The following is a 24,735-nucleotide window of genomic DNA, read 5'->3' on the forward strand; positions in this document are numbered from 1 at the left end:
CATGACTTCTATGATGTAATCTGGTTACACTGCAAAAAATTCCCTTCACAATATAAAATGTCATTCCTGCACTGGACAGCCAGAAAAAGACACAAAAGTTTCTAACTTAATTGGCATTTGGCAGAGAGCCAAGAATATATGGCAGCTGCACGTAGATACATTTGTAACAATTTAAAATAAGCAAAGAAACAATTGTAACAATTGAAGATAAGCAGGCCTCTTGTGGAGTTGCATCTTAAAGGGATTCTGTCATGATATTTATGGTGTAGTTTTTATTTCTAAATGACACTGCAAATAATTGACTGTACAATATAAAATGTCATTCCTGAAGCAGCAAGTGTATTTAGTTGTAATATTGGTGTGTAGGTGCATCTCAGCTCATTTTGCCTGGTCATGTGATTTCAGAAAGAGCCAGCACTTTAGGATGGAACTGCTTTCTGGCAGGCTGTTGTTTCTCCTACTTAATGTAACTGAATGTGTCTCAGTGGGACCTGGATTTTACTATTGAGTGCTGTTCTTAGATCTACCAGGCAGCTGTTATCTTGTGTTAAGGCCCCCATACACGGGCCGAAAATAGCTGCAGACAGACCAAGTTGCAGCCGTGTGTGGGGCTATCCGACGTGCTTCCCCAATCAATATCTCGATCGGGCAGGTCAAAAAATCCAGTCGGATCCCAGCCGCATCTGAGCGTTTATGCGGTCCCGCAATTAACCGCTCGGTTGCATTATGATATGATCGTTGGGCCCTATGGCCCACGATTGGATCAGCCCGATATCGCCCACTTCAATGTGTGTATGTCGCCAAACGAGCGGATCTCTACGTCTATGGCCACCTTTAGGGAGCTGCTATCTGCTTACCTTCCCATTGTTCTGTTGTTAGGCTGCTGGGGGGAAAGGGAGGGGGTGATATCACTCCAACTTGCAGTAAAGAGTGACTGAAGTGTATCAGAGCACAAGTCACATGACTGGGGGCAGCTGGGAAACTGACAGTATGTCTAGCCTCATGTCAGATTTCAAAATTATATATAAAAAAATGTGTTTGCTCTTTTGAGAAACGGATTCTAGTGCAGAATTCTGCTGGAGCAGCACTATTAACTGATGTGTTTTGAAAAAAAAAAAATTTCCCATGACAGTATCCCTATAAATTAACGTTTGCCCTTTGGGTTATATGTGGATATCGGCAGGGGGTGAAAACTTTAGGACAGACTATATGAAAGACTATTTTTAATAATAAATGCTTATATTTGGGAAAGTGTTTTTAGCAAATTTAGGTAGGGCTAAGGTGTATAATTTCTACAAGTGCCTCAGTGCTCCCACTAATGAACCTACGTCCCCTGTTACTTATTTCTGCTCAGGTGACCAGATTGTTGGTGCAACGTTATACTTTGATAACATGTCTTCAGAGGACATTGAGAGACTTCTAACAAATGTAGGACATCACACCGTGGGACTAAAACTCCAGAGGAAAGGAGATCGATCCCCACAGCCTGGAATGACCTGGTCCCACGATGTCTTCAGTTCGAAAAGTCCAGATGTTGTTCTGGTGAGTAAGCGCAAACAAAATAAATGTGTATTAAATACCAAGTTATTGCTATTGAAAGCAGCATTTGCCTAACTACGGGGTTGTTACTTTTTTAACAAGTTTTAGTTTACTAGCAAAAGACAGATACATGATTTAATTTGTGAGTCAGGCAAATCCACGTATAGAGATTAGTGTCAAGCAATAATAAATCTAAATCATTAATATCATAAAGAAATTGATCACTAAAATTGTCACATTTCTATAAATTTTCAATTTGACCCTGAATAAATCTGTCCCTTAAGGTGGCCATAGACGTAACAATTACCATCTTTCTTGGAAAAGATCTTTCCAAATAAGATTTAGTTTCAATACACACGTGTAGAGCTGAATAGTCAGATATACATATAGAAACAATAGAACTCTACCTGTATCTGATGATTCAGCAATGGCCGATGTTAAGGTGCCTTCGAAGGCAATCAATCAAAATTTTCTGTCCAGCCTGATTGATGAGCCAACCGATATGCCAATATCGGTCGGCTCTTTTCCCACCATACATGCACCAAATATTGTACGAAAATTTGTTTCATATAATATTATCTGTGTGTCTATGGCCACCTTAAGGTCAGAGACACACGGGCAGATTCGAGGAGATTAGTCGCCCGGCGACAAATCTCCTCATCTTTGGGGCGACTAATCTCTCCGAACTGCCTCCTGCCGGCTAGAATGGAAATAGCCGGCGGGATGGAACTCGGAGTGCTTCGTTTTCTGAAGTTGCCTCACGAGGAAACTTCAGTCAACTTTGGAAAGCGCTCCGAGTGCAATCTCGCAACACGATTTTCATTCTAGCCGGCAGGAGGCAGTTTGGGCTAACTAACTATATTAGAAACATTTTTTATTTTGCACAGCCTATCTATTTACCCAGTTTTTATTTTTACATTGAATAATTCCTTTAAGAGTATCACATATTTCTGCATTAGGAGCAATAGAAAATATGCAGCCCCCAAGAATTCCTAAAGCAATCTAAGTGAAAACTTCTTTGAGCATAGCACCAGGGTTATAAATGTGTAGTACATTAACTTTATATAAAATAGTGTTTTCCATTATTGAGCCAAGCTCAAGGACAGAAACAACGGTATTAAAATCACCATCTCTGGGGCAAGTATCGGAGCATAGCACCAGGGTTATAAATGTGTAGTACATTAACTTTATATAAAATAGTGTTTTCCATTATTGAGCCAAGCTCAAGGACAGAAACAACGGTATTAAAATCACCATCTCTGGGGCAAGTATCGCGCGTGTGTGGGTGGGGGGGTGATATTATCCAGTTGCCATAAACGTGCGTCACCAGGTCACAATATATAAGTTGCATCCATTCAGTGAAATATTTGCTCATTTCTTATCTCATACAGATAAGGGCCACTGTATAGAAAGCTGCCTTGGCAGATTGCAGGGAGATGATTAATGTAGTATTGTAGTAGTAATGTAGTAACTCCACTGACATGTTGTTCTTAGATATTGGTATTCTCTTAGGTTAAGGGCACATGCGACAATTCGGGGAGATTCAGTCGCCCGGCGATAAATCGCCTCTTATTCGGGACTAATCTCCCCGAACTGTCTCCTGCTGGCTAGCACCTAAATCGCTGGCAGGATGGCACTCGGAGAGATTAGTTTTCCGAAGTTTCCTCGTGAGGCGTGAAGTGCACTGATTGCCATCTCGTCGGCGATTTACATTCTAGCCCGCAAGAGGCAATTCGGGGAGATTAGTCCCAAAGGAGAGGCGCTGGGTGAATAATCTTCCCGAATCTGAGCACGTCTCTACCCTTGGGCATTGGAACTCTCAGTCATGATATCCCTCTGTATTAACATTTCTTTGTGTGGATCTTTCATATGTTCCATTCAGGGGAGCTGCTGCCATGAGGATAGTTTAGAAACTTATCAGTTATAAAGTTATCAGGGGTGGCAAAAAGCAATCATGCAGTTGCTCGCTTTGCAGTAGCAATGCGGCTCCCCCCATTGGCCCTCACAGAAGCTCTGAATGTTAGGAATGGGGTGGTGGCATTGGAATCCTCAGGCAGCCAAGGATATAGAGGCAAAATTTGACTGTTCAGATTTTTATACACAGTTTAGAATTTAGTACTTATTAGCTTTTTATGTGTGGGTGACAGGTTGCGTTTAATTAAATAGGAGTAACCTCAGAGAGACAAGGACACCTTGATTGTTGCAGTTTCTCCTATCCAATGTGCCTTCAGCCAAATTAATTCAGCACTTCCAAGGCAGATTACAAGTTAGAAAAAAAAGTCACCATACTAAATAAAAGGATTCAGGGCAACTACTGTCAAAAATATGCAGGTGCCATGAAATTAAATTATTCTGGGCATAGCGGACTTTAAATTATAAAAAGCTCTTTTTGTTTGATTCTGCAGAGTGGGGACGACGAAGAGTACCGAAGAATATACACAAAGAAAATTAAGCCACGTCTGAAGTCAGATGAAACGCTGGAGCCAGAAACGCAAACAAGGACAATTACTGTCACCAGGAAGGTAACAGCTTACACAGTAGATGTGACTGGTTCTAAAGGCACAAAAGAGATTGATATAAGTAGCCCGGAGTACAAGATTAAAATTCCAAGGCATGAGATAACCGAGATTTCCAAAACTAACATAGATACAGAGGAGGGGAAAACCGTGATCAAAATTCCTGGCGCTGATATTTCTGGAAGAACTTTTGAGTTTGGAAAAGAGATTAATTTAGACGCAACAGGGCCTGGAGTCTCATTGACAGGTGGCACACAAAGCATTTCCAGCTCCTCTGTTTACTCGCAGGTTACAAATGCAGGAACATTTGGGCTTCATGGAATCCACAGTGGTGGTAACATAAGTATAAGCTCACCAAGTGTTTCTGGACCAAAATACCAAAGTTACGAGCAGCAAATAGATGTCAAATCATCCACATATGAAGCTGCCCAAAAGGGTCATTTAAGAAGCCCTCAGGATTCTTCCATTGATATACAGATGAAAGGTTCCATACTTAAAGGAGCGGAAGCTGGCCGTGCAGGAAGATCCACCATAAACACTGAATTTGCCAGCACAGAAAAAACGTTTGGGATTTCTAAAGGTGGATTTCAGTCATCTGCTATCACGCTAAAAGAGACACGGTTTGACATGCAAAAACCAGAGGGGTTTACAGTAGAACAATCTGACATCAGTGTTAAAGTACCACAAGCAGATATAAACCTCCCCGTTTCAGGAAAGAAAGAGACTGCTGGAGAACGGAAACTTCATGGGCCAGCTACTGCCATTAATGTTGCATCTCCTGATACACAGGCAGCATTATTACAGAAAGATGGTAAGATTCAAAGTGCTGGAATTAAGCTAAAAGAGTCTAACTTTGACATATCAAGCTTGAAAGCTAAAGCTCCTGATGTGACTGATGTAAGTTCTAAAATTGATATTCATGATTTAAAAGGTGATGTTAAGGGGCCTACTTTTAAAATACCTTCAGAGAATGTAAATTTACCCAAGGTGCCAATAACTGACATTAATTTGCATTTGAAAGGGTCTAAAGCAAAAGAGGTAGACATATCTTTTCCTACACTGGAAAGTGGTCTGAAAGGCCCTCAGATACAAATGGAAAGTTCAAAGCTTGATGTGGAGGTTCTAGAATCAGTAGACATGAATCTGAAAGGTTCTGCATTAAAAGGGAATATGCTAAGCTTAAATGTAAAAGGACATAAAATAGAGGGGGAATTGAAAGGACCCAACATTGATATGAAAGGGCCAGAGGTTGATGTAGCAATTCAAGATGTTGAGCTGGAGGGGCCAGAGGGAAAACTGAAAATGCCAAAATTTAAAATGCCTAAGTTTGGGTTTTCTGGCCCAAAAGTGGATGGTAAAGATGTTGATATTACACTTCCAAAAGGAGAAATAGATGTATCAGGACCCAATATGGACATCAGTGTCCCACAGTTAAACATAGAATGCACAGAGGGAAAAGTAAAAGGTCCCAAATTTAAGATGCCTTCATTGCATATGTCTGATATAGACTTCAATCTTAAAGGTCCTAAACTGGAAGGTGATTTAAAAGGTCCCAAAGTTGACATCAGTGCTCCAGACATTAATCTTCAGGCTCCAGATATAGATATTGATGGAAAGGTGAAAGGTCCCAAATTTAAGAAGCCTTCTATGCCAAAAGTCTCCATGCCTGATCTAGACTTAAATCTTAAAGGTCCTAAACTGGAGGGTGATTTAAAAGGTCCCAAAGTTGACATCAAGGCTCCAGACATTAGTCTTCAGGCTCCAGATATAGATATTGATGGAAAGGTGAAAGGTTCCAAATTTAAGATGCCTTCTATGCCCAAAGTCTCCATGCCTGATCTAGACTTAAATCTTAAAGTTCCTAAACTGGAGGGTGATTTAAAAGGTCCCAAAGTTGACATCAAGGCTCCAGATGTTGATCTTCAGGCTCCAGATATAGATGTTGATGGAAAGGTGAAAGGTCCCAAATTTAAGATGCCTTCTATGTCCAAAGTCTCCATGCCTGATCTAGACTTCAATCTTAAAGGTCCTAAACTGGAGGGTGATTTAAAAGCTCCCAAAGTTGACATCAAGGCTCCAGACATTAGTCTTCAGGCTCCAGATATAGATATTGATGGAAAGGTGAAAGGTTCCAAATTTAAGATGCCTTCTATGCCCAAAGTCTCCATGCCTGATCTAGACTTAAATCTTAAAGGTCCTAAACTGGAGGGTGATTTAAAAGGTCCCAAAGTTGACATCAAGGCTCCAGACATTAGTCTTCAGGCTCCAGATATAGATATTGATGGAAAGGTGAAAGGTTCCAAATTTAAGATGCCTTCTATGCCCAAAGTCTCTATGCCTGATCTAGGATTAAATGTAAAAGGACCTAAAATAGAGGGGGAATTGAAAGGGCCCAACGTTGATATGAAAGGGCCAGAGGTTGATGTAGAAATTCCAGATGTTGAGTTGGAGGGGCCAGAGGGAAAACTGAAAATGCCAAAATTTAAAATGCCTAAGTTTGGATTTTCTGGCCCAAAAGTGGAGGGTAAAGATGTAGATATTACACTTCCAGAAGGAGAAATAGATGTATCAGGACCAAAGGTGGACATCAGTGCCCCACAGTTAGACATAGCATGCCCAGTGGGAGAAGTGAAAGGTCCCACATTTAAGATGCCTTCATTGCATATGCCTGATCTAGACTTCAATCTTAAAGGTCCTAAACTGGAAGGTGATTTCAAAGGTCCCAAAGTTGACATCAAGGATCCAGACGTTGATCTTCAGGCTCCAGATATAGATGTTGATGGAAAGGTGAAAGGTCCTAAATTTAAGATGCCTTCTATGCCCAAAGTCTCCATGCCTGATCTAGACTTCAATTTTAAAGGTCCTAAACTGGAAGGTGATTTAAAAGGTCCCAAAGTTGACATCAAGGCTCCAGACGTTAATCTTCAGGCTGCAGATATAGATGTTGATGGAAAGGTGAAAGGTTCCAAATTTAAGATGCCTTCTATGCCCAAAGTCTCCATGCCTGATCTAGGATTAAATGTAAAAGGACCTAAAATAGAGGGGGAATTGAAAGGGCCCAACGTTGATATGAAAGGGCCAGAGGTTGATGTAGAAATTCCAGATGTTGAGTTGGAGGGGCCAGAGGGAAAACTGAAAATGCCAAAATTTAAAATGCCTAAGTTTGGATTTTCTGGCCCAAAAGTGGATGGTAAAGATGTAGATATTACATTTCCAGAAGGAGAAATAGATGTATCAGGACCAAAGGTGGACATCAGTGCCCCACAGTTAGACATAGCATGCCCAGAGGGAGAAGTGAAAGGTCCTAAATTTAAGATGCCTTCATTGCATATGCCTGATCTAGACTTCAATCTTAAAGGTCCTAAACTGGAAGGTGATTTAAAAGGTCCCAAAGTTGACATCAAGACTCCAGACATTAATCTTCAGGCTGCAGATATAGATGTTGATGGAAAGGTGAAAGGTTCCAAATTTAAGATGCCTTCTATGCCCAAAGTCTCCATGCCTGATCTAGACTTAAATCTTAAAGGTCCTAAACTGGAGGGTGATTTAAAAGGTCCCAAAGTTGACAGCAAGGCTCCAGATGTTAATCTTCAGACTCCAGATATAGATATTGATGGAAAGGTGAAAGGTTCCAAATTTAAGATGCCTTCTATGCCCAAAGTCTCCATGCCTGATCTAGACTTCAATCTTAAAGCTCCTAAACTGGAAGGTGATTTAAAAGGTCCCAAAGTTGACATCAAGGCTCCAGAAGTTAATCTTCAGGCTCCAGATATAGATATTGATGGAAAGGTGAAAGGTTCCAAATTTAAGATGCCTTCTATGCCCAAAGTCTCCATGCCTGATCTAGACTTCAATCTTAAAGGTCCTAAACTAGAAGGTGATTTAAAAGGTCCCAAAGTTGACATCAAGGCTCCAGACGTTAATCTTCAGGCTCCAGATATAGATATTGATGGAAAAGTGAAAGGACCCAAATTTAAGATGCCTTCTATGCCCAAAGTCTCCATGCCTGATCTAGGATTAAATGTAAAAGGACCTAAAATAGAGGGGGAATTGAAAGGGCCCAACATTGATATGAAAGGGCCAGAGGTTGATGTAGAAGTTCCAGATGTTGAGCTGGAGGGGCCAGAAGGAAAACTGAAAATGCCAAAATTTAAAATGCCTAAGTTTGGATTTTCTGGCCCAAAAGTGGAGGGTAAGGCTGTAGATATTACACTTCCAGAAGGAGAAATAGATGTATCAGGACCAAAGGTGGACATCAGTGCCCCACAGTTAGACATAGAATGCCCAGAGGGAAAAGTGAAAGGTCCCAAATTTAAGATGCCTTCATTGCATATGCCTGATATAGACTTTAATCTTGAAGGTCCTAATCTGGAAGGTGATTTAAAAGGTCCGAAAGTTGACATCAAGGCTCCAGACGTTAATCTTCAGGCTCCAGATATAGATATTGATGGAAAGGTGAAAGGTTCCAAATTTAAGATGCCTTCTATGCCCAAAGTCTCCATGCCTGATCTAGACTTCAATCTTAAAGGTCCTAAACTGGAAGGTGATTTAAAAGGTCCCAAAGTTGACATCAAGGCTCCAGACGTTAATCTTCAGGCTCCAGATATAGATATTGATGGAAAGGTGAAAGGTTCCAAATTTAAGATGCCTTCTATGCCCAAAGTCTCCATGCCTGATCTAGGATTAAATGTAAAAGGACCTAAAATAGAGGGGGAATTGAAAGGGCCAGAGGTTGATGTAGAAATTCCAGATTTTGAGCTGGAGGGGCCAGAGGCAAAACTGAAAATGCCAAAATTTAAAATGCCTAAGTTTGGATTTTCTGGTCCAAAAGTGGAGGGTAAAGATGTAGATATTACACTTCCAGAAGGAGAAATAGATGTATCAGGACCAAAGGTGGACATCAGTGCCCCACAGTTAGACATAGAATGGCCAGAGGGAAAAGTGAAAGGTCCCAAATTTAAGATGCCTTCATTACATATGCCTGATCTAGATTTCAATCTTAAAGGTCCTAAACTGGAAGGTGATTTAAAAGGTCCCAAAGTTGACATCAAGGCTCCAGACGTTGATCTTTCAGGCTCCAGATATAGATATTGATGGAAAGGTGAAAGGTCCAAATTTAAGATGCCTTCTAATGCCCAAAGTCTCCATGCCTGATCTAGACTTCAATCTTAAAGGTCCTAACTGGAGGGTGATTTAAAAGGTCCAAAGTTGACATCAAGACTCCAGACGTTAATCTTCAAGCTCCAGATATAGATATTGATGGAAAGGTGAAAGGTTCCAAATTTAAGATGCCTTCTATGCCCAAAGTCTCCATGCCTAGGAAGTCTTTATTCCGATCTGTAGTTAATAGATCTTAAAGGCTTGTGCCCTACAACCTACGACCAGTGTGTCTCTTAAAAAGGTCCAAAGTTGACATCAAGGCTCCAGAGTTAATCTTCAGGCTCCAGATATAGATATGATGGAAAGGTGAAAGGTCCAAATTTAAGGATGCCTTCTATGCCAAAGTCTCCATGCCTGATTATAGACTAAATAGATCTTGAAAGGCCCACAATTAGGAGGGTTGATTTAAAAGCCTGTTGGGCCAAAAATACTGAAAGTCCAAAGTTAAAATTAAGATTCTGGCGTCCAAGAGTATAGTACTCCCTGATGGAAAAGTGTGACAAAGGTTCCAACAGTTTAAGATGCCTTCATTGCATATCCTGATATAGACTTTAATCTTAAAGGTCCTAAACTGGAAGGTGATTTAAAAGGTCCTAAAGTTGATATCAAAGCTTCAGACATTGATCTTCAGGCTCCAGATATAGATATTGATGGAAAGGTGAAAGGTCCCAAATTTAAGATGCCTTCTATGCCCAAAGTCTCCATGCCTGATCTAGACTTTAATCTTAAAGGCCCTAAACTGGAGGGTGATTTAAAAGGTCCCAAAGTTGACATCAAAGCTCCAGACGTTAATCTTCAGGCTCCAGATATAGATATTGATGGAAAAGTGAAAGGTCCCAAATTTAAGATGCCTTCTATGCCCAAAGTCTCCATGCCTGATCTAGACTTCAATCTTAAAGGTCCTAAACTGGAAGGTGATTTAAAAGGTCCCAAAGTTGACATCAAGGCTCCAGACGTTGATCTTCAGGCTCCAGATATAGATATTGATGGAAAGGTGAAAGGTCCCAAATTTAAGATGCCTTCTATGCCCAAAGTCTCCATGCCTGATCTAGACTTCAATCTTAAAGGTCCTAAAGTGGAAGGTGATTTAAAAGGTCCCAAAGTTGACATCAAGGCTCCAGAAGTTAATCTTCAGGCTCCAGATATAGATATTGATGGAAAGGTGAAAGGTTCCAAATTTAAGATGCCTTCTATGCCCAAAGTCTCCATGCCTGATCTAGACTTCAATCTTAAAGGTCCTAAACTGGAAGGTGATTTAAAAGGTCCCAAAGTTGACATCAAGACTGCAGACGTTAATCTTCAAGCTCCAGATATAGATATTGATGGAAATGTGAAAGGTCCCAAATTTAAGATTCCTTCTATGCCTAAAGTCTCCATGCCTGATCTAGACTTCAATCTTAAAGGTCCTAAACTGGAAGGTGATTTAAAAGGTCCCAAAGTTGACATCAAAGCTCCAGACTTTAATCTTCAGGCTCCAGACGTTAATCTTCAGGCTCCAGATATAGATGTTGATGGAAAAGTTAAAGGTTCCAAATTTAAGATGCCTTCATTGCATATGCCTGATATAGACTTAAATCTTAAAGGTCCTAAACTGGAAGGTGATTTAAAAGGTCCCAAAGTTGACATCAAGGCTCTAGACATTAATCTTCAGGCTCCAGATATAGATGTTGATGGAAAGGTGAAAGGACCCAAATTTAAGATGCCTTCTATGCCCAAAGTCTCCATGCCTGATCTAGGATTAAATGTAAAAGGACCTAAAATAGAGGGGGAATTGAAAGGGCCCAACATTGATATGAAAGGTCCAGAGGTTGATGTAGAAATTCCTGATGTTGAGCTGGAGGGGCCAGAAGGAAAACTGAAAATGCCGAAATTTAAAATGCCTAAGTTTGGATTTTCTGGCCCAAAAGTGGAGGGTAAGGCTGTAGATATTACACTTCCAGAAGGAGAAATAGATGTATCAGGACCAAAGGTGGACATCAGTGCCCCACAGTTAGACATAGAATGCCCAGAGGGAAAAGTGAAAGGTCCCAAATTTAAGATGCCTTCATTGCATATGCCTGATATAGACTTTAATCTTAAAGGTCCTAAACTGGAAGGTGATTTAAAAGGTCCTAAAGTTGATATCAAAGCTTCAGACATTGATCTTCAGGCTCCAGATATAGATATTGATGGAAAGGTGAAAGGTCCCAAATTTAAGATGCCTTCTATGCCCAAAGTCTCCATGCCTGATCTAGACTTTAATCTTAAAGGCCCTAAACTGGAGGGTGATTTAAAAGGTCCCAAAGTTGACATCAAGGCTCCAGACGTTAATCTTCAGGATATAGATATTGATGGAAAGGTGAAAGGTCCCAAATTTAAGATGCCTTCTATGCCCAAAGTCTCCATGCCTGATCTAGACTTCAATCTTAAAGGTCCTAAACTGGAAGGTGATTTAAAAGGTCCCAAAGTTGACATCAAGGCTCCAGACGTTAATCTTCAGGCTCCAGATATAGATATTGATGGAAAGGTGAAAGGTTCCAAATTTAAGATGCCTTCTATGCCCAAAGTCTCCATGCCTGATCTAGACTTCAATCTTAAAGGTCCTAAACTGGAAGGTGATTTAAAAGGTCCCAAAGTTGACATCAAGGCTCCAGACTTTAATCTTCAGGCTCCAGATATAGACGTTGATGGAAAAGTGAAAGGACCCAAATTAAAGATGCCTTCTATGCCCCAAGTCTCCATGCCTGATCTAGGATTAAATGTAAAAGGACCTAAAATAGAGGGGGATTTGAAAGGGCCCAACATTGATATGAAAGGGCCAGAGGTTGATGTAGAAATTCCTGATGTTGAGCTGGAGGGGCCAGAAGGAAAACTGAAAATGCCGAAATTTAAAATGCCTAAATTTGGATTTTCTGGCCCAAAAGTGGAGGGTAAGGCTGTAGATATTACACTTCCAGAAGGAGAAATAGATGTATCAGGACCAAAGGTGGACATCAGTGCCCCACAGTTAGACATAGAATGCCCAGAGGGAAAAGTGAAAGGTCCCAAATTTAAGATGCCTTCATTGCATATGCCTGATATAGACTTTAATCTTAAAGGTCCTAAACTGGAAGGTGATTTAAAAGGTCCTAAAGTTGATATCAAAGCTTCAGACATTGATCTTCAGGCTCCAGATATAGATATTGATGGAAAGGTGAAAGGTCCCAAATTTAAGATGCCTTCTATGCCCAAAGTCTCCATGCCTGATCTAGACTTTAATCTTAAAGGCCCTAAACTGGAGGGAGATTTAAAAGGTCCCAAAATTGACATCAAGGCTCCAGACGTTAATCTTCAGGCTCCAGATATAGATATTGATGGAAAGGTGAAAGGTTCCAAATTTAAGATGCCGTCTATGCCCAAAGTCTCCATGCCTGATCTAGACTTCAATCTTAAAGGTCCTAAACTGGAAGGTGATTTAAAAGGTCCTAAAGTTGATATCAAGGCTCCAGACATTGATCTTCAGGCTCCAGATATAGATATTGATGGAAAGGTGAAAGGTTCCAAATTTAAGATGCCATCTATGCCCAAAGTCTCCATGCCTGATCTAGACTTGAATCTTAAAGGTCCTAAACTGGAAGGTGATTTAAAAGGTCCCAAAGTTGACATCAAGGCCCCAGACGTTAATCTTCAGGCTCCAGATATAGATATTGATGGAAAGGTGAAAGGTCCCAAATTTAAGATGCCTTCTATGCCCAAAGTCTCCATGCCTGATCTAGACTTCAATCTTAAAGGTCCTAAAGTGGAAGGTGATTTAAAAGGTCCCAAAGTTGACATCAAGGCTCCAGATGTTAATTTTCAGGCTCCAGATATAGATGTTGATGGAAAGGTGAAAGGTCCTAAATTTAAGATGCCTTCTATGCCCAAAGTCTCCATGCCTGATCTTGGATTAAATGTAAAAGGGCCTAAAATGGAGGGGGAATTGAAAGGACCCAATATTGATATGAAAGGGCCAGAGGTTGATGTAGCAATTCCAGATGTTGAGCTGGAGGGGTCAGAAGGAAAACTGAAAATGCCGAAATTTAAAATGCCTAAGTTTGGGTTTTCTGGCCCAAATGTGGAGGGTAAAGATATAGATATTACACTTCCAGAAGGAGAAATAAATTTATCAGGACCAAAGGTAGACATCAGTGCCCCAGAGTTAGACATAGAATGCCCAGAGGGAAAAGTGAAAGGTCCCAAATTTAAGATGCCTTCATTGCATATGCCTGATATAGACTTCAATCTTAAAGGTCCTAAACTGGAAGGTGATTTAAAAGGTCCCAAAGTTGACATCAAGGCTCCAGACGTTAATCTTCAGGCTCCAGATATAGATGTTGATGGAAAGGTGAAAGGTCCGAAAATGAACATGCCATCAGTGAATGTTAATTTACCTAAAGTGCCAGATGTTGATCTAAATATAAAATCCCCAAAGTGGAAGGGAGGATTGGATATTTCAGGACAGAAATTGGAGGGAGATGTGAAGGGGCCAGATGTTGAGGTAAAGAGTCCAGAAATTCATATTTCTGATATAAATATAGGTGGTGCAGATGCAAAAGTCAAAGTTAAAAAGTCTAGATTCCATTTGCCAAAGTTTGGTTTCTCCAGTGCCAAAGCTGAACTCCCAGATATAGACGTTAAACCTCCAAAAACTAACCTTAATATTTCAGTTCCCAAAGTTAACATCGAATCACCAAAACTTGATATTGAAGGTCCAGAAGGAAAAGTCAAGGGGCCCAAATTTAAAATGCCTTCACTTCCAAAAATGTCAATGCCTGATGTTGATCTAAATATTAAAAGCCCCAAGTGGAAAGGCACAGATACATCAGGATCCAAGGCTGAAGGAGAGTTCAGGGTTCCAGAAACTGATATTAACGCCCTTAATGTTGAGCTTGACACACCTACTTTGGATATTGAAAGTCCTGAAGGAAAGGGGAAGCTGAAAATGCCAAAATTTAAAATGCCTAAATTTGGTTTTTCTAGCTCAAAAGGGGAGGGAAAAGATTTAGGTATTACACTTCCTGAAGGAGAAATTGATGTATCAGGGCCAAAGGTAGACATCGATGCCCCAGAGTTAGACATAGAATTCCCAGCGGGAAAAGTAAAAGGTCCCAAATTTAAGATGCCGTCATTGCATATGCCTGATCTAGACTTCAATCTTAAAGGTCCTAAACTGGAAGGTGATTTAAAAGGTCCCAAAGTTGACATCAATGCTCCAGACGTTAATCTTCAGGCTCCAGATATAGATATTGATGGAAAAGTTAAAGGTTCCAAATTTAAGATGCCTTCATTGCAAATGCCTGATATAGACTTAAATCTTAAAGGTCCTAAACTGGAAGGTGATTTAAAAGGTCCCAAAGTTGATATCAAGGCTCCAGACGTTAATCTGCAGGCTCCAGATATAGATGTTGATGGAAAGGTGAAAGGTCCCAAATTTAAGATGCCTTCTATGCCCAAAGTCTCCATGCCTGATCTAAGCTTAAATGTAAAAGGGCCTAAAGTAGAGGGAGAATTGAAAGGACCCAACATTGACATGAAAGGGCCAGAGTTTGATGTAGCAATTCCAGATGTTGAGCTGGAGGGATCAGAAGGAAAATTGAAAATGCCAAAATTTAAAATGCCTAAGTTTGGGTTTTCTGGCCCAAACGTGGAGGGTAAAGATATAGATATTACACTTCCAGAAGGAGAAATAAATTTATCAGGACCAAAGGTAGACATCGATGCCCCAGAGTTAGACATAGAATTCCCAGCGGGAAAAGTAAAAGGTTCCAAATTTAAGATGCCGTCATTGCATATGCCTGATATAGACTTCAATCTTAAAGGTCCTAAACTGGAAGGTGATTTAAAAGGTCCCAAAGTTGACATCAAGGCTCCAGACGTTGATCTTCAGGCTCCAGATATAGATGTTGATGGAAAGGTGAAAGGTCCCAAATTTAAGATGCCTTCTATGCCCAAAGTCTCCATGCCTGATCTAGACTTCAATCTTAAAGGTCCTAAACTGGAAGGTGATTTAAAAGGTCCCAAAGTTGACATCAAGGCTCCAGACGTTAATCTTCAGGCTCCAGATATAGATGTTGATGGAAAAGTGAAAGGTCCCAAATTTAAGATGCCTTCATTGCATATGCCTGATATAGACTTAAATCTTAAAGGTCCTAAACTGGAAGGTGATTTAAAAGGTCCCAAAGTTGACATCAAGGCTCCAGACGTTAATCTTCAGGCTCCAGATATAGATATTGATGGAAAGGTGAAAGGTCCCAAATTTAAGATGCCTTCTATGCCCAAAGTGTCCATGCCTGATCTAGACTTTAATCTTAAAGGTCCTAAACTGGAAGGTGATTTAAAAGGTCCCAAAGTTGACATCAAGGCTCCAGACATTGATCTTCAGGCTCCAGATATAGATGTTGATGGAAAGGTGAAAGGTCCCAAATTTAAGATGCCTTCTATGCCCAAAGTCTCCATGCCTGATCTAGACTTCAATCTAAAAGGTCCTAAACTGGAAGGTGATTTAAAAGGTCCCAAAGTTGACATCAAGGCTCCAGACGTTAATCTTCAGGCTCCAGATATAGATGTTGATGGAAAAGTGAAAGGTTCCAAATTTAAGATGCCTTCATTGCATATGCCTGATATAGACTTAAATCTTAAAGGTCCTAAACTGGGAGGTGATTTAAAAGGTCCCAAAGTTGACATCAAGGCTCCAGACGTTAATCTTCAGGCTCCAGATATAGATGTTGATGGAAATGTGAAAGGTCCCATATTTAAGATGCCTTCTATGCCCAAAGTCGCCATGCCTGATCTAGGCTTAAATGTAAAAGGGCCTAAAGTAGAGGGAGAATTGAAAGGACCCAACATTGACATGAAAGGGCCAGAGTTTGATGTAGCAATTCCAGATGTTGAGCTGGAGGGGCCAGAAGGAAAATTGAAAATGCCGAAATTTAAAATGCCTAAGTTTGGGTTTTCTGGCCCAAACGTGAATGGTAAAGATATAGATATTACACTTCCAGAAGGAGAAATAAATTTATCAGGACCAAAGGTAGACATCGATGCCCCAGAGTTAGACATAGAATTCCCAGCGGGAAAAGGAAAAGGTCCCAAATTTAAGATGCCGTCCTTGCATATGCCTGATCTAGACTTCAATCTTAAAGGTCCTAAATTGGAAGGTGATTTAAAAGGTCCCAAAGTTGACATCAAGGCTCCAGACATTGATCTTCAGGCTCCAGATATAGATGTTGATGGAAAGGTGAAAGGTCCCAAATTTAAGATGCCTTCTATGCCCAAAGTCTCCATGCCTGATCTAGACTTCAATCTTAAAGGTCCTAAACTGGAAGGTGACTTAAAAGGTCCCAAAGTTGATATCAAGGCTCCAGACGTTAATCTTCAGGCTCCAGATATAGATGTTGATGGAAAGGTAAAAGGTCCCAAATTTAAGATGCCTTCTATGCCCAAAGTCACCATGCCTGATCTAGGCTTAAATGTAAAAGGGCCTAAAGTAGAGGGAGAATTGAAAGGACCCAACATTGACATGAAAGGGCCAGAGTTTGATGTAGCAATTCCAGATGTTGAGCTGGAGGGGCCAGAAGGAAAATTGAAAATGCCGAAATTTAAAATGCCTAAGTTTGGGTTTTCTGGCCCAAACGTGGATGGTAAAGATATAGATATTACACTTCCAGAAGGAGAAATAAATTTATCAGGACCAAAGGTAGACATCGATGCCCCAGAGTTAGACATAGAATTCCCAGCGGGAAAAGGAAAAGGTCCCAAATTTAAGATGCCATCATTGCATATGCCTGATCTAGACTTCAGTCTTAAAGGTCCTAAATTGGAAGGTGATTTAAAAGGTCCCAAAGTTGACATCAAGGCTCCAGGCATTGATCTTCAGGCTCCAGATATAGATGTTGATGGAAAGGTAAAAGGTCCCAAATTTAAGATGCCTTCTATGCCCAAAGTCTCCATGCCTGATCTAGACTTCAATCTTAAAGGTCCTAAACTGGAAGGTGACTTAAAAGGTCCCAAAGTTGATATCAAGGCTCCAGACGTTAATCTTCAGGCTCCAGATATAGATGTTGATGGAAAAGTTAAAGGTTCCAAATTTAAGATGCCTTCATTGCATATGCCTGATATAGACTTAAATCTTAAAGGTCCTAAACTGGAAGGTGATTTAAAAGGTCCCAAAGTTGACATCAAGGCTCTAGACATTAATCTTCAGGCTCCAGATATAGATGTTGATGGAAAGGTGAAAGGACCCAAATTTAAGATGCCTTCTATGCCCAAAGTCTCCATGCCTGATCTAGGCTTAAATGTAAAAGGGCCCAAAGTAGAGGGAGAATTGAAAGGACCCAACATTGACATGAAAGGGCCAGAGTTTGATGTAGCAATTCCAGATGTTGAGCTGGAGGGGCCAGAAGGAAAATTGAAAATGCCGAAATTTAAAATGCCTAAGTTTGGGTTTTCTGGCCCAAACGTGGAGGGTAAAGATATAGATATCACAATTCCAGAAAGAGAAATAAATTTATCAGGACCAAAGGTAGACATCAATGCCCCAGAGTTAGACCTAGAATGCCCAGAGGGAAAAGTGAAAGGTCCCAAATTTAAGATGCCTTCTATGCCCAAAGTCTCCATGCCTGATCTAGACTTCAATCTTAAAGGTCCTAAACTGGAAGGTGATTTAAAAGGTCCCAAAGTTGACATCAAGGCTCCAGACGTCAATCTTCAGGCTCCAGATATAGATGTTGATGGAAAAGTTAAAGGTTCCAAATTTAAGATGCCTTCATTGCATATGCCTGATATAGACTTAAATCTTAAAGGTCCTAAACTGGAAGGTGATTTAAAAGGTCCCAAAGTTGACATCAAGGCTCCAGACGTTAATCTTCAGGCTCCAGATATAGATGTTGATGGAAATGTGAAAGGTCCCAAATTTAAGATGCCTTCTATGCCCAAAGCCTCCATGCCTGATCTAGACTTCAATCTTAAAGGTCCTAAACTGGAAGGTGATTTAAAAGGTCCCAAAGTTGACATCAAGGCACCAGACGTTAATCTTCAGGCTCCAGATATAGATGTTGATGGAAATGTGAAAGGTTCCAAATTTAAGATGCCTTCTATGCCCAAAGTCTCCATGCCTGATCTAGACTTCAATCTTAAAGGTCCTAAACTGGAAGGTGATTTAAAAGGTCCCAAAGTTGACATCAAGGCTCCAGACGTTAATCTTCAGGCTCCAGATATAGATGTTGATGGAAAAGTTAAAGGTTCCAAATTTAAGATGCCTTCATTGCATATGCCTGAAATAGACTTCAATCTTAAAGGTCCTAAACTGGAAGGTGATTTAAAAGGTCCCAAAGTTGATTATAATTTAAAAGGACCAAAACTTAAGGGTGATGTAGAGATACCAGAGGGTAATTTGGAATTGAAGTCTCCTAAAGTTGATTTTGAAAATCTTGAAATTAAGGTCCCAAGCCCAAGTGTGTCTGTTGAGGTCCCAGAAGCAAAAGTCAAGGGACCAAAGTTTAAATTACCATCCTGGGGATTTTCCAAACCTAACATTTCTGGCACAGAAATTGACATGAAAGGACCTAAAATCAAAGGTGATGTTGATCTTTCAATTTCTAAAGGAGGTAGTCTTAAAGGCTCTGATTTAGCAATTAGTGACCCTAGTATAGATCTTGAAATGCCTGAGGGTAAAGTTAAAAAATCCAGATTCAAACTGCCTAAATTTAATTTTTCAAGTCACAAAGCTCAAGCACCAACAACAGATGTAAAGCTTCCTAACACAGACTTAGAAGTAACTTCTCCAAAATTCAAAATGCCATCATTAAATATAAAAAGTCCCAACGTGTCCATGCCAGATATTGAATTAAACTTGAAAGGGCCAAAGTTTAAAGAAGACATGGATGTCACAGTTCCAAAAATTGAAAGTGATATAAAATATCCCAAAGTTGATATTCATTGCCCAGAAGTTGATATTAAGGCCCCAGATGTTGACATTGATGGTAAAGTGAAAGGCCCCAAATTTAAGATGCCTTCAGTGAATCCGCCAAAAGTTTCCATGCCTGAAACTGACTTACATCTAAAAGGTCTTAAGGTAGAGGGAGAATTGAAAGGACCCAGAATTGATATGAAAGGACCAGATTTTGATGTAGCTATTTCAGATATTGAGCTGGAGGGGCCAGAAGGAAAACTGAAAATGCCAAAACTTAAAATGCCTAAGTTTGGGTTTTCTGGCTCAAAAGTTGAGGGTAAAGATTTTAAACTTCCAGAAGGAGAAATAGGTATATCAGGACCAAAGATGGACATCAATGCCCCACAGTTAGACATCGAATGCCCAGAGGGAAAAGTGAAAGGTCCCAAAATGACAATGCCTTCGATGCATATGCATGATATAGACTTGAATCTTAAAGGTTCTAAACTGGAAGGTGATTTAAAAGGTCCCAAAGTTGACATCAAGGCTCCAGACGTTAATCTTCAGGCTCCAGATATAGATGTTGATGGAAATGTGAAAGGTCCCAAATTTAAGATGCCTTCTATGCCTAAAGTCTCCATGCCTGATCTAGGCTTAAATGTAAAAGGACCTAAAATAGAGGGGGGATTGAAAGGACCCAACATTGATATGAAAGGGCCAGATGTTGATGTAGAAATTCCAGATGTTGAGCTGGAGGGGCCAGAAGGAAAACTGAAAATGCAGAAATTTAAAATGCCTAAGTTTGGGTTTTCTGGCCCAAAAGTGGAGGGTAAAGATGTAGATCTTATACTTCCAGAAGGAGAAATAGATATATCAGGACCAAAGATTGACATCAGTGCCCCACAGTTAGACATAGAATGCCCAGAGGGAAAAGTGAAAGATCCCAAATTTAAGATGCCTTCATTGCATATGCCTGATATAGACATGAATCTTAAAGGTCCTAAACTGGAAGGTGATTTAAAAGGTCCCAAAGTTGATATCAAGGCTCCAGACGTTAATCTTCAGGCTCCAGATATAGATGTTGATGGAAAGGTAAAAGGTCCCAAATTTAAGATGCCTTCTATGCCCAAAGTCTCCATGCCTGATCTAGACTTCAATCTTAAAGGTCCTAAACTGGAAGGTGATTTTAAAGGTCCCAAAGTTGACATCAAGGCTCCAGACGTTAATCTTCAGGCTCCAGATATAGATGTTGATGGAAAAGTGAAAGGTCCCAAATTTAAGACACCTTCAGTGCATATGCCTGATTTGGGCTTTAATCTTAAAGGTACTAAACTGGAACATGATTTTAAAGGCCCTGAAATTGACATTGTGGCTCCAGAATGTAATCTTGCAGCTGCAGACATATGTGTTGATGGAAATGTGCAAGGTCCCAAATTTAAGATGCCCAAAATCACCACGCATGACATAGACTTAAATTTGAAAGGTCCTAAACTAGGCTCTGAAGTCGAGACTACAGTCACAGGTTCAAACATTCAGATGCCCTCAATGAATTTAATATTTCCAGATGTTTCTATACCTGAGAATAAACTAAATCTGAAGGGTCCAAAGTTAGACGGCCCGGAATTAGATTTTGAAGTACCATCTGCAGACATTGAGGGCCCAGATGTTAAACTTAAAATGCCTAAATTTATTTCTGGTCCTAAAGTGGAAACAACAGATTTTGCTATTAAACCTCCTAAAGGCAAACTAGCTGTTTCTGGTTCAAACATTGATATTGATTCTTCAAAGACAGAATTAGGCATAGATCTTAAGACAACACAATTTAAGGGTGACATTGATGTTACTATGCCCAAAACAGGATTAGATATCAAGGCAACAGACGTAACTATTCAGGCTCCAGATCTTAGCTTGAAAGATACAGGACTGGATATTGCGGGTCCTGAAGGGAATTTGAAATTACCAAAGGTAAAGAAACCAAAATTTGGTTTTGGAATGAAATCCCCTAAAGCAGATATTAATGTACCTTCAGTAGATATTGGCACACCAGAGGTTGATGTAAATGCAGAAATGCCCGGAGCAGGTGTTACAGGGAAAGGAAAGAAAGGCAAGGTAAAAATGCCTAAAATTCACATGAGTGGCCCAAAAATCAAAGGCAAGAAAGGTGGATTTGATGTAAACACTCCAGAATTAGATAGTGAGGTATCCATGAAGAGCTGTGATGCAGACATAGACATTTCAGGGGGAGATGCAGCCATAAAATCAGATCTTGGCATAAAGGCAACTAAAACTCGCAAACCCCTGTTTGGAAAAATCTATTTCCCTGATGTTGAATTTGACATAAAATCCTCAAAACTAAAGGGAGAAGCATCCCTTCACAGTCCTAAAGCAGACATAAAGACACCAGATTTGGACATAGGAGGTGGAATTCATACACAAGAGGCAGAGTTATCTGCTCCAGGTTTGGACATTGAGGGTCTTGATTTGAAGGGTAAGAAATCCAAAATAAAACTTCCAGCTTTCAGTATGTCTGGGGCAAAAGTAGAATCTGGGCTTGATATTTCTCCTCCGAAAGACAGCATTAACATACCAGGGTTAAAGTTTGAAGGAGACATTAAAACTCCTAGTACTGATGTAAAATTAAGCACGCAAGATGCAGACCTCTCTAATTCCGGTTTTGGGGGACATCTGAATCTGGAAGGCCCCAAAATTGATATTCCCTCAGTTAGTCCAAAAGTCTCTTGTGATGCAAGTCAATCATTGTTACATGGAGATGCTGCAGGCCTTAAATTCAGCATGGGCAAACCAGAAATTAATATGGAAGGGCAAGGTCTGAACTTGAAAGGAAATTTGGCAGGACAGGCTGGTGTAGATGGTCATTTTATTGCAAGAGGAATAGCGACTGATACAGACAGCTCAGCAGTTAAAGTTACATTTCCCCGACTCTTAATGCCAAAGTTTAAAGGACCTGAAGATTTTGGTAGGGAAATGGGAGTTGATGTTGACTTTCCAAAAGTAGAAACTACAAACTTAGGTCAAGCTGATCTTGAAGTAGAAGACGGTGACATAAAAATCAAAAAGTCCAAGATAAAAATGCCAAAATTTAACTTTTCAAAAGGAAAGGGTAAAGGTGAATATAGTCTCCCAGCAGCTGAAGTTGTACCTGGCTCTGCTAGTATAGAGGTGGAAAGTGGAAAAGGCATCTCATCTAGAGAGAAATCACCGAAATATGAATTTTCTTTATTTACAAGCAAAAAGCCAAGACCTAGGTCTTCCTCCATGAGTGAGGAGATAGAGGGGTCTTCACCAAGTGGTACACTGGAGCTTGATAGTGGTGGTATGTCGCTGGAAGGTGCAGAGAAAAAGGGAAAACATTCAAAGATCAAATTTGGCACCTTTGGAGGTTTGGGTTCAAAGTCAAAGGGTTCTTATGAGGTCACGTTGGGTGATGATGAAAACATTGAGGGAAGTGGGGCGTCTGTGTCCAGAGTTTCCTCTTCCTCAAGCAACGACGGTGGCACCAAAGCAAGTGTTCAATTGCCAAACGTTGAATTAACCGTTGCAAAGAAGTAGAATGTTTATTTCCTTTACTAAAATCATGTATATAAATATATATATCTGTGTGTTTGTACATACATTTTTGAAGCCTTTATATAATGCTAAATGTCTTTAATAACAGTAGATGACATTTTTTAGAGCTCACAAAATAAAATAAAAAGAGAAGAATTATCAGCTCTCTAATGAATTCCATACACACTCTAAAGCTTTGCCTGCCACAGATGCGTCTGCTTTTGAGTCTCTCTGGCAGGTGAGACGTTGATCATCTATTTTGTTATAACAAGTGTGTACGTGGAAATATATTTTTCCATATTTTTTTAACTTGCTTTTAAAGCTTTCATTTCTTTGATGACATAAAATGGGATTTATTGAAGACACTGTATATGTGGGTGAGCCACTGGGAAAGAATCAAGGCCTCATTTAAAGCAGCAGTATTAACTGTTACAGACATCAACAAATAAAAAAAAAAATTAATTTGCCTTTTATGGCAGTTTAAAAACAAGTGCTTTCATTTGTTACCTGGTTTAGCTCATTTGAATACCTTTCAATTCTCATAATTCTTCAAAATCTTCAACTTGACCCTTTCCCAGTCTGGTTCGACTTGTTATTTGTAATATACAAATAGTTGATTGTCGTCAACTATATCTCAACTGCCGCTTGTTTGTTTTTTTATTTTTTATTTTTTTTGGGGGGGGGAGAAGTAACCTAGCTTACATTTCTGTTAATAAAACATTGTAACTTCAAAAATCTGTAAGCACTTTAATGTCCAAAGCAAAAAGAAGTGTGAAGCGGGGGATTGTTTCTGAGCAAAATAAAGCTTCTGACCTTTATAATGTGTCTGTGTGATTAATAAAGTACTAAACAAATAGCTTTCAGGTCTACTGTATATAACGGATTCCTAATGCAAGGCTGCTTTGGCCAGACAAAAAGTGCAGGTATGGGATCCATTATCCGGAAACTAAGGATGCACCGAATTTAGGATTCGGCCGAATCGTTTGTGAAAGGTTCTGCCAAATATCTAACCAAATCTGATTCTTAATTTGCTTATGCAAATTAGGGCCAGGAAAGGAAAAAGTGGGGAAAAAAATTCATCCTTGTTTTATGACGAAAAGTCACATGATTTGCTTCCCGCCCCTAATTTGCATATGCAAATTATAATTGGTTTCGGCCAGGCACAAGGATTCAGCTGGATCCGAATCCTGCTGAAAAAAGGCCGAATCCTGAACCGAATGCTAGATTTGGTGCATCCCTACCTGAAACACATTATCCAGAGTTCCGAATTAACGGCCATCTCCCACAGGCTCCATTTTAATTAAAAGGTTAAAAAATTTAAAAACGATTTCCTTTTTCTCTGTAAAAATAAAATATTGCCTTGTACTTGATCCTATTTAAGAAATAATTAATCCTTAGGGCAGAGACAGACGAGAAGATTCGGGGAGATGTAGTCACCAGGCGACAAATCGCCTCTTCTTCGGGCGACTAATATCCCTGAACTGCCTCCCCACCGGCTAGAATTGAAATCACCTCCAGGATGGCACTTTGATGGCTGGCGACTAATCTCTTCGAATCTTCTCATCTCATCATATCAAGGTGGCAACCCTATCTCATAGTCTGAAAGAAAAATGCAGCTAAGAGGAGCGGAGATGATGCTCCACGTGCCCTTGGTAAGGGCAGAGCGGAAAAGGGGGTACAGTGGCTTATGGAAAACCTTTAAAAAGCAGAAAAGGGGAAAGGGTTAAAAGGGCAGTCTGTAAGTGACTGGGTGGAAAGCAAAAAAATGGCATAAAATGAAGAAAATGGAACGCTAGAAGCTGGTACAATGAACAACCACCCTCTGTACCCGATCCTGTAGCCAGTTTCCTATCCACGTGCAAACGACTTCATTAAGCCCAACAGACCTTAGTTTAGAAAGCAGTCGTTTGTGGGGCACAGTATCAAACGCTTTGGCAAAATCCAAATAGATCACATCTACTGCCCCCCCACTGTCCAGCATCTTACTTACCTCATCATAAAATGCAATCAAATTAGTCTGACATGACCTATCCTTCATAAAGCCATGCTGATTGCTGCCCATAATGACAT

At 40.2% G+C, this 24,735-nt stretch overlaps 1 protein-coding gene across 50 annotated transcripts in view; it reads left to right on the forward strand.

Annotated features, from left to right (window-relative positions):
* The window catches only part of ahnak.S (AHNAK nucleoprotein S homeolog), a 53,995-nt gene extending 30,512 nt beyond the window's left edge, over positions 1–23,483 (forward strand). The window contains exons 4-19 of one of the 50 annotated variants that reach the window (XM_041560740.1): positions 1,355–1,542; positions 3,945–6,747; positions 6,916–8,004; positions 8,497–9,107; positions 9,275–9,329; positions 9,881–10,659; positions 10,696–11,377; positions 11,540–12,655; positions 12,824–13,066; positions 13,406–14,469; positions 14,629–15,301; positions 15,461–15,789; positions 16,447–16,534; positions 17,033–17,280; positions 17,440–17,497; positions 18,491–23,483. In XM_041560740.1, coding sequence (XP_041416674.1) covers positions 1,355–1,542; positions 3,945–6,747; positions 6,916–8,004; positions 8,497–9,107; positions 9,275–9,329; positions 9,881–10,659; positions 10,696–11,377; positions 11,540–12,655; positions 12,824–13,066; positions 13,406–14,469; positions 14,629–15,301; positions 15,461–15,789; positions 16,447–16,534; positions 17,033–17,280; positions 17,440–17,497; positions 18,491–22,668 — 14,204 coding nt within the window. In that variant the 3' untranslated portion in view covers positions 22,669–23,483. Of the gene's footprint in view, positions 1–1,354; positions 1,543–3,944; positions 9,108–9,274; positions 9,330–9,778; positions 10,660–10,686; positions 11,392–11,431; positions 13,067–13,132 lie in introns of all 50 variants that reach the window. The other 49 variants (XM_041560739.1, XM_041560741.1, XM_041560743.1 and 46 more) reach the window with 49 other exon arrangements.
* The last annotated feature ends 1,252 nt before the right edge of the window (positions 23,484–24,735 follow it).

Source organism: Xenopus laevis, chromosome 4S (genome assembly GCF_017654675.1).
Source record: "Xenopus laevis strain J_2021 chromosome 4S, Xenopus_laevis_v10.1, whole genome shotgun sequence".
Classification (NCBI taxonomy): Eukaryota; Metazoa; Chordata; class Amphibia; order Anura; family Pipidae; genus Xenopus; species Xenopus laevis.